We start from the raw sequence: 10690 nt of genomic DNA, 5'->3' as shown, positions 1-10690 counted from the left end.
ACGTGACAAAAAGCCTTTAACTTTTATCCACCAGTTTTCCTCTGACAAACAGTTTAAGGAGATGAAACTATTTAGCAGTCCAGAAAGGTGAGCACTGTACAGCATTCGTTAAGCAGGATAACATATATGTAACCAAATAAAGGACCCATTTGAGGAGAGACAGGGAAGGATGGATTGGGATAATAACTGCTCAAGCTTTTATTTTTTTGAGCACTTCAACAAACAATAAAAGCCTTGATTAAATAGTTTCATAAGCTAATTTAAATGAAACAGTGTAACTAGTTACCCACAGTCTGTAACAGTCCAAAGTAATTTTTAAAATTATTTTAAATTTTTAAAAAACAGTATTTTACAAAGACCATTTTCACTACCAGATTTTTAATGTCACTATTCAACCTGTTCTACTTCTGACAATGTTCTTTACATTGTGTTTTCAACATTTTCAACAGTTGGTAATCAATTTATATATTCAATCCACATATATAAATACATTTTTTCATTGAAATATTTTTTTCTCAGCACAGTTAAAAGAGAGACTTAATTATATCCATGTTTACTAAAGCAAAGGCATATAGACACTGTGGGTGGTTCTTGAAACCCTTCCCTCCCTCTTCTTGTGGTGGTCCCTAAGTATCTGGCAGCAGGAACAGCTCACATGTATGGCTACAAATACTGAGTCTGAAAATCATATATTCTCTGTGTTCCCACGGCACAAAGCTCAATTACGGATGTCACCATAGACAAGCAATCACCACAATTACCATGAAGCTTCCAGTTGAATGAAAAGTCATTGGAAAAGAGAAAACCATAGAGGAAAAAGGAAAAAAAAAAAATTTCGACAGATGGAAAAAAACAGAAAGAAAGAGAAGGTCATATTGATTGTGTTGCACTGACAAAAAGATGCAGCTAATGTCACCGATGCATTAATTCACTAAAGAGGGGGGTTAAAAAACAGTCTTGGAAAAATATCTAAACTACTTTTTGAAAACAAGAGTGAAAAAGGTTGAAAACAACTCACTTGACCAATATCTATTATGTCTTTAAGCATATCTTTGATGAGATACTACTTTTCTTTCCTTTTTTTCAGAAAAATTAAGTAGATCTAAACTTTGATAACACTGAATAAAGTCTGAAAATCTAGACATGGAAAACTGTTTGCCATCATTTTCTCATATACCTTTGATAATGTGTTCTATTTTGTTACAACGTTATTTTAATGCCTTGACCAGAATAAATATAAATTGTACATCAAGACAAGACATTAAGTTTACAAGCACAAAAATCAGAAGATACCAAAAAAAGTCCAAAGAGGTCAATTTTTAATATTATGACATGTAAACTGTCTCGACCACAAGCTATTTTGCCTTCAAAAACTGTTTCAAGATTTTCCTGTGGAAAGAGGCTGTATTATCTTAATTTTATAGATCACATACTGAAGTCAATGAGACATTATGGCCAGAAGTATCCATTTTTTGGAGGGTGGGAGTGAAGAAGAGTGATGAGAGGCCTAGAACTTGACTTCAGAGAGGGCCTGGTGTTTGCACGCTCAAAGCCCCAGAGCTCTCACTGATTCCAAGTACAAGCAAGCTGTTCAGCAGAACACTCATGCTGATCATCAGATTTTTCTGGTGCTCCTCTCTAAAAAATGGGTGGGTTTGTAACACTCAGCTTGCCTCGTACCACATATGAATGAACTCCCTAGGGGAGAAAGAACTGAATTTGATTCCCAAAGGCAGTATTCAGCTGCCTAAATTATAATACTTCCTCAAGTACATTAATTCCCAGTCCATCATTTCAACAATCAGGACAATGATTTTCAACAATGTTTTTTCACTACACAGCCCTGACACTAAAACATGCCCAGCCCGTACAGGAAGACAAAAGTCTCAGAGGGGAAAAAAAAAAAAAAAAAAAAAAAAAAGAGGGAGATCAGACATGGAGGGTGATTATAAGCTGTATAATGATCACTGTGCATGTGTATGGAAATTATTATTGTACTGGCAGTCTACAACTCTGACACCTCCTAAATTTCAAGTAAGCTTCAAATGGATATAGCTACTTTAGAAGAAAAACCTTTATGCATAGTTTCCCAGGTTTAAAAAAAAATGCTTGCAAATTCTCATATGCCCATAAAATAGATAGAAACACTCAGCTCTACAGTCTCCTCTGCATTTTGAGCTGATGGAGCATCTATTGACAGAGGAAGCATGATAAACTCTCACTGACCCAGAATCAGAGAGAAAATGAGTAGACTGAGTGGGTTTCATGGGGACTTCAGCAGCAGACGTGCTGAGGTTCTGTAGCCTCAGGAGTCTAGTCCACTTGCTGGGAAGGGAGAATTATCTCTATCCCTATCCTATCCCACTTTGTCCAGGTGTTCACCGTTATTATGTCAGGTTTTGGCTTTTGCCCCAATCTCTTTCATCCTGCCACATTGTTTATAGACGGTCTCCCCATCATATTTAATGACTCCCAGATCTGCCATTTGCTTCCAAATGACTTGTTCAGTCAGTCTGCCTCCCCTTCCACTGGCTCTATGTATCAGTCTACCCCCATATCTCCTCAAGAGTTCACATTATTTTCTGCATTTAGCTCAGGTAGTTTTCCTTCTGTTACCTACCAGAAGAGGAGGAGAACGCTTGGAATACAAAAGGAACAACCGAACAACGCAACAATACAAAGCTGCATTACAGGAGAAATTCTACTGAATCCCAGATAGCTCACACCCGTATAAGGGATCAAAGTTACTAAACTCTAAGTTTTCAAGTTGCTCAGTAGAATTTTAAGGATCAAAACTAGGCCAAATTTAAGCACATTTATACAGGAACAGACAAGTATATTCCAATACAAGGAAACCCTTCCACCAAATTTCAATCCCTCCTCTTAAGTTTAAGGATAGTACTTATTTTGGTTTCTTTTCTTCCAAGTAATCACCATTTTTTGCCCCATTGAGTAAACAGTATAGTTTGGGGGTTTTTTTAGCCTTTAACAAAAATGAAGCAAGCAATTAGCATAGCACATTTCTATTCTGCTATTAAAGGTTGGTGCACTTGTCAACATGTGAAAAGAAGGCCTACTAACGGGAAGCATCAAGTCACTGGTACTCAGATAAAATTACATTACCTTCACGCTTTTAATAAAGGCAGTAACCAGCACATTCCCCATCTGCAGCTTTAGCAAATCCACATAAAAATTATCATCCATTATATCCTGGAACAACTCTTGCATAAATGCTTTTTGAGTTTCTTTCATTTAATTTGTGCTCTTGACTGCCTTCCAAGTCAAAATGCATCATCCTTCTTACTCTTTTTTTTTTTTTTTTAAATTCACTTTGTACCTTTGTACTAGTGTCTGTAGGATCCTCACACTTAAATACTTGGAGATGGTTAAACTTGCTTGTGCTAACATTCAAGTATCTTTTATATCTTGCTTTATCTTTTGGACAGTTAGTCAAAAGCATTACCTAAAATAATGCTCTAAAATTTATAGGAGCTTTAGGAAAAATGGACACATGGCTAGCAACATTCCATATTTTTCTTACCTTTTGTTATTTTTGGAAATTGTTTCCATGTGCTAGCAAGTATTAAACAGGGCTAAAAACGATACTTTGAGATTTGAGCTGATTTCAAAGATCACCATAGAGAAATCCAACTGTTTGATCCTGAGTTACACAGCTTTTGTGTACAACATCTTAAAGATTTTTACACTGATTTCAAGTTTAGTACTTTACTGTCAAAAGGTGCCAATACTGCACCAGTAAATTCTGTGCCAAGATCTTCTCTAGAATATCAGACAGTTCTCAAAATAAACTGTGATTTATTGACTGAAAAAAGGTTACCCATTTACAGGTACTGGTAAGACAACAGCAAGAACAAGATGAAAAACATTTCACATTATGTAACTTTGATCCTAATTTGCAGAGTACATAACTTTTACATTTATCCCACCTAAGAAGTGTATCAAGAGTTCCAATAGTTGCAATCTTTGATGCTAAAATAACAACCAGAAATGCTTATTTTGCTGAATAAATGCTGATCAACAAATGCTACTGTACGAAACAATATAATGCTACATTGGCATCTCGTCACACAATACTACCCAGTAACCATACCTAAACATACAACAATCTCTTTCTTTTCCGGTACATTTTTAAAGGCTGGGCTTCAATGGGGAAAAAGAATATTCTGAAAACACTTTCAATTTCTATGAATTTTCAAGTTTTACACATGAAAAGCTTAAGCTATATAAAATTAAAGCTAACAAAATAAAACTTCTGTTGACATTGCTTTAAGCTGCAGAAAATAACACATGAATGTTTTTATTAAGAACAGCATGATGGCAAAGGAGTACATGAACTTTAAAATAAAATTTCCAGAGACTAATTTTTCAGGAGTGCCTAGGGACTCACTCTTATCCTCTCCAAACACTGCAGGTGATGTATAATAGCACACTAAAGGGCCAGGAAGGAGTAAAATCTGAAACTCTGGTACTGAGACATACCTCCAAAATCCCCATATTAAAAAAAACCAAACAAACAACAGAACAACAGAAAAAATTATCTTATTGGACAAAAGTTATTTCTACAGTACCTTCAGGGGTGATAGCACTAGGACACACATCTTTTAGCAGATCTCCCAAAGTATGCAACTGTCCTCCTGAAGCAATTGGTCGAAATAGCTTCTGTATAAAAGGTCTCTCTGTTGTTGCCTATTTTAATAAAAAAATTAGCAAAAACAACAGTTTAAGGACCATGCAAATATGTAGTATTACTATTTGAGACAGGCAGAAGATAGGACAGAACAAGAGGTTGTAGAAGAAATGTCTGGCATTTCTATTCTTTTTTTTTCTCCCCCTTGCATTCCATTCATATCATGAAATGCAGGGGAATTTTTGATAACAATTGAAAATAAGTTCACACTCCAGAAAACCATGAAGATAATTCATAAACAGATGTATGGATATAAGTGTCTTTTTTTTTGGTTGTTTTCAATTTAAACAAACCCCCCTTCTGTTATGAGAATAGGATCTGCCTGAACACAACATTTCAATGTATCCTTAAGTAAAACAAGCAATGAGCACAAACTTAGGAGCTTAACATAGGCCTACATGTTTTGCCAAGTCAGAGTAATACTGTAACAAATATCCAATACCTTCTGCAATAGTCTATCTTCCTCCTTTTAGAAACACTAAGCACTTTCAATGGCAAACAAGTACCCTTATAGCTCAAGCCAGGTAAATTTTTTTCCAGTAGATTTTATGTTGAAAAATTCAAAACTATTTCAGCCACAAGAAACAGAGTACAATTAAGAAAAAAGTGTTGTGCTTTGACAGGCAACCTAAAGTCTTCTGCCTACTTAAGGAATTAGTCAGATGTAAAGATCACATATGCCCCGCTTCTGCTACAGATATGAACAGGAATTCAGAATGTTTTCAGCTATGGGTCCTGCTAGATCTTGCACATCATAATCATTTATTTGGAGACAAAAAAAGCAAATTGACTGGCAGTAACTACTTCCAGTCACTGTCCACGGCACAGGCAATAAAACTCCTAACGCTGCAGAAGAAGCAAAGTAGCTTATGGGACCTACAGATGCACTTACTGAAGAACTGTGGTCAGGTAATCCCCCTCTCTGTATAAGCAACCCCAGGGTCAGCAAGCATCTGATATTGAAAAAACAGGAAAAGTAGGTTTTTCCCTGACAACCTGACCTCTCTCACCAAACTGGGTACCAGAGCCATAAAACAGAAGTTAAAAACCTCATATTCAAACAACCCCAAAATTTTAATCAAGCTCTAAATTGTTGCTGACAAATTCCTGCTAGCAGCTAACTCCAGAAAGCAGCTGATGTGGCCTGCATTATGGGTGACTGGGCCCCAGTAAATTACACACTCATCACATACTATCTTAACTGGAAAAAGCAATACAAGCCACTGCCCCTTCCAAACTTAGTCTCCTACCACTCAAAGTGGTTCCTGTCCTACTATGGTAATTAAAAAATAGAAACAAAGCAATGCAACTCAACATCAAGAAGTATTTTATCTCCCGGTGGAGGTTTTGGGGGAAAAAAAACACCCAAGTATAGTAAAAAAATTAGAAAGTTAAAAATTAATTTTGAAAGGCAGTTATGATGTGGTCTCTGTCACCTACCTACATGAAAAGCCTCAAGCAGCAGGCTAACCATGACAACTTGTCCGTCATTCACCTCTGAAACAGCAGGGCAAGGAGTCTTCTCATCATTGGTAAGCTACCTCAAAGTAATTCCAGGGCAGTACAGTCCAGAACTGTTGACACATGGCTACTTGTTACTTCTTTCCAACAGTCCCCAAAGAGAAAAATAGTCTTTTTCCAATTTTTCTTATGAAGACTGATCAGAAGGAGCTGACTAGCTGCTGTAGTCAATTCTCTATGTCCTCAGGGTAGCAGAATGTGGATACAAACAGCGCTAATGAAATGTCTGAACAGTTGAAAAATGATGGGAGGCACACAGCCAGCAGGATCCGCTCCAGACAGATCCACACTGGAGAAGTGAACTCTGGCACATTATATTGAAGAAGTGTACCTCCAAAACATTAAAAAAAAAAAAAAAGAGAAAACAAAAAAGACAACTCCCCTAAAACATTGTTATAGCCAAAACAATTTTCTATCAGGCTGATTTTAAAAGAATAATCAATTATTCACTGAAGTCTAATCACAGCTCCGAAGTGCTTACCATCTGAAGTAGAAATAAACACCAGAAGGAGGATGCAGGCAAAGGTGGTTACCATTAATAAACTTCTAAGATAAGAATTTCTTAAGTGTATGCTGCAGTTTCTCATCACTTATTAATAAATTACAATCAATTTTTCCCTAGTTATCATAATTTAATGCCAAGAGAGAAAGGCCAAAATCTCCCACAGTTGCTGACTGCTGCAAAGCAATATCCTCCTCAGCTGCTATCATGAAACATCATAGAAAATGAGTTTAATTTTATATTTTAAGTGTTGAGCAATACAGATGGGGTAATGTAAATAAAAATCACTGGTCTCCATCAATGTTAAGATGATAAAAGTAACTGCACGTTGTTTATACAAAGATTGCGGTTTGCAAATATAATCCTACAGGCAGAATATTACCCCAACATGGTTACATTTCTTCCCTCCCATGCAGCTGATGCTTTATGCATTAGAAGAGTCAAAAGAAAAGTCCTATCCTACAATCTAGAATGTTTATAGGATCACTTTTGAAAGTATCTTAGTCATACAGGAACATAAATCATTTTGGAAAAATCTTACCATCACTCCGTTTGAAGTGTGGTAGCTAGTAATATAAGTCCAACTTGACTACAGCTTTCTACTCCAGTATTTACAACACATGAAGGAATAACCAACATGAGTAATTGCTTACATAATGTTGTGTTTTGTACAATATTTGCTTAATCAATCATGCAAAACAGTACTACCTGCAATTTAACCCACAAAGACATCACTGTATAACTGTTAACTGACAATGATTTTAAATAATCTAGATCAGGCCAAAAGCATGTATTTATACAGTATCCATCCATTTTTTCTTACTAAGATTATCACAGCTTCAACAGAACATAGCGCTTTTAAAGTTATTTTATTTTACAGTCTAGCCCCAACCTAGCTGTGAGCTGTTCAAAAGATGCTGGATGCATTTGCAGGATACGACAGGTGAGAGTCAATCAGTAAGTGCTGACGACAGATCTACAGAGGAAATGCCTTCAAGTATATGAGCATATGAAGACAATCACCTGGCCAAATTTTGCGGTGCCTTTTACACTGACCATGCCCACAATTTAGTATCAAATCAAATTTTTATGAAAGCAAATATTCAATTCTAAGTGAACATATTTTCTAGAAAGTTAGATTTATTGATTGCAACTGAAATTTCTCATTCTTCTGTACTACTACACAGAACTACAAATCTTATGCTTTGCAGAAAAAAATGAAGACTTTACTCTTTTTAACGAAAGTTTAAACAAAAACAGTGATAGGAAAGTGGCACTGAAAACAAGATTCACTACAGTGAGAAAAAGAGAGATTAAAATTACCTATTCAGGTATACTGGCATTGAGGAGAGTTATAGGTGAGGGAAAGTTTCAAAAGGCCCTTTAAGGCAGCATAGAGGCTCACAGGATGACAGACAAGCTATACAGTTATATATTGTGCTAGCAATTATAACTCTCTTTCTTCCCTATCATCCTGCCAAAAAAGAGAGTAGTCAGCTTGCCTGGTCCTTTTCAGAATGAACAGAACATCAAACACTGCATGAAATCCACAATTTAATTAGCCAGATATTTTATACAGGATGCATCTTAAAATGAAAAACATAACTCATGAACTGCTGGGTTTTAATCTGGAAAAATCACAGAGTTACCAGTATTTCCATCTAGAGGAAGGTATTTGGAAATAAAAGTTACCATACATACTGAACCCACAAAGTAAAAAGAGAATTCCTTACAATTCCCACATGTGCATAAGCTGGCAGCCTAAAACCGTAAAACTTAAGACTATCCTACATACTCCATCATATTTTCAGTAACCTGTCAAGTTCACAGTCTGTGCTGGTTTGTAATGAACCACTTTACACTAAAAAACCCACTCTCATAATTTAAATTTATCATTTTGTTTAAACTGATTTAAAATCAACGAAGAAGCTTTAAAAATAAGTGTTTGCATAATGATTTAAGTTATTCATATAAAAAGGAAAGTACAGGAAAATTAACTACTCCCTGCAAATAAAATTAATTATATAAAAGTTATTAAATATTTACTCAAAAGTACATTTTCCATATATTCTCTAAGATGCCTTCTGCTTTGTAGAAATGTTTTCAATTACAATTCTCAATGCACAATGAAGAAGTGACTAATTGAAAGGATGACGAATTGCTGTAGTCACAGAACCATCACAATACCTTGTCTGTGCGAAAGCAAGATACTGCAAAGCCCCATCTGAAATACTGCTCTTTCACTGGTGCTGAAATGCAGTTTTTCTGCTGGTATTTCTGGGTGTGTCTCTTGAGTTTCTTTTTGCTTAATATTAGACCAGAATCACCAAGTACTTCATTGTGGAAAAGGCACGAGCAATGTTTCTGGTTTGGGTTTTTTTTTTTTTGTTTTGTTTTGGTTGGTTTTTTTTAAAGACTCCACTCACTGGAAACTAGGCAGGCTGGTTATCAGACCAAAAGATTAAACGGAAGTGGCAGTTAAGACTGAAAATCACCAATAAATTCAGGTAAGAAAGAATTCGTGTCAGAACAGGAAAGAACTATTTCTGGGTGTGTAGAAAAAGCAATTTCTGAGGACCTAGCCCAAGGTGGCCCTCCTGAACTTGCCCTACCTCTTGTCCCAAGTTTTACGATTTTAATAGTGTTATCTACAGTTGCTTCAACTTGCTGCATATTTTGACTTTCATTCAGAAAGTAGTCATGTATTAAGAGGGGTCACTTGGCTCTTAAGCTCATATCATATATCCCGATACATACAGAATAAGGCCAATAGAAACATTTGACTGGCTTCTGGAAAAAATCACCAATGAACGAGAAATACCACAGAGAGAGCTTTTACATATGGAAACAGCTAACATTAGATGGTCAAACCAAACCAGCAAGGCAGTCTATGCAACAAAGAACATCAGTGATGTAGGAGGGAGAAGAACAATGTTTGCTCTGCTATTCAAGTAACTATCATCATCTAGAAAACAAACAGATGATTATACAGTAAAGAAATCTAAGAGCAGATTCAGTCCAACTCCCCTTCATTATTCTGCATTATTGGGATGCCTGCAGGCTGCATAAGCTGGTGATCACAGCAGGTAATAAAATGCTTTATAAGCAAAATTGTGTGTCTGTAGACCTCTAAGTCTTCCCCCATCATGGGTTGGTGCTGTTCTAAGCTTCCTATCTTCAATCATGCTCTTTCTTAAACAAAAGCAAAACTAAAACCCAACCACTGGCTTTTGCAATGGCCAGTGTAACTCAAATAGATTAAATGAGTTTTATAAGTTAAATTCAGTGCTGCAAAATATTTCCTTATAAATAACCAGCCAATATCTATAGCAATCCTTTTTTGTACTTTCCTGCGTATTCCTTGTTCATACAGCCTATTTAATATTTGACGTATTGATTTATGTTCCACCTATCAAGACATCTTAAGCTTATGCTAGGATGACAGAAGAATCTAGTGTGATGCTCACATCCTAATTAGCTCCACAACAGAGTAAAAGTGATCATGTAGCTAAAAATATCAGTGCTGCTTAACGGATACTCGTAAGGGATTCCTATTTCGTCATTCAATTAATAAAAGCTTACCAAAAGACCTAGGCAAGCATGTATGCCATTCGTGTGTCCAAAGAAGGACAAACGTGGTGAGGGGTCTGGAGCACAAGTCTGATGAGGAGCGGCTGAGGGAACTGGGGTTGTTCAGCCTGGAGAAGAGGAGGCTGAGGGGAGACCTTATCGCCCTCTACAACTGCCTGACCGGAGGGGGTAGCCAGGTGGGGGGTCGGTCTCTTCTCCCAGGGAACGGGCAATAGGACAAGGAGAAATGGCCTCAAGTTGTGCCAGGGCAGGTTTAGGTTGGACATTAGGAAAAATTTCTTCACCAAAAGGGTTGTCAAGCATTGGAACGGGCTGCCCAGGAAAGTGGTTGAGTCCCCATTTAACATCTACATTTAGAAGACGTGTAG

General features: G+C 36.6%; 1 protein-coding gene across 3 annotated transcripts in view; it reads right to left on the bottom strand.

Annotated features, from left to right (window-relative positions):
• Window positions 1-10690, bottom strand: part of ATG5 (autophagy related 5) — an 82293-nt gene that overhangs the window by 19135 nt on the left and 52468 nt on the right. For all 3 annotated transcript variants that reach the window (XR_004841205.1, XM_009649339.2, XM_035888793.1), the window contains one exon: window positions 4590-4707. Coding sequence is in view for 2 of the 3 variants with exons in the window: in XM_009649339.2 (XP_009647634.1) it covers window positions 4590-4707 (118 nt within the window). In the remaining variant the exon portion in view is untranslated. The remainder of the gene's footprint in view (window positions 1-4589; window positions 4708-10690) is intronic.

This window comes from Egretta garzetta, unplaced genomic scaffold (genome assembly GCF_000687185.1).
Source record: "Egretta garzetta isolate BGI_Z169 unplaced genomic scaffold, ASM68718v1 scaffold10, whole genome shotgun sequence".
Taxonomy (NCBI): Eukaryota; Metazoa; Chordata; class Aves; order Pelecaniformes; family Ardeidae; genus Egretta; species Egretta garzetta.
Note: the sequence above shows the minus strand (reverse complement) of the source record. Positions and strands in the feature narration are given on the sequence as shown.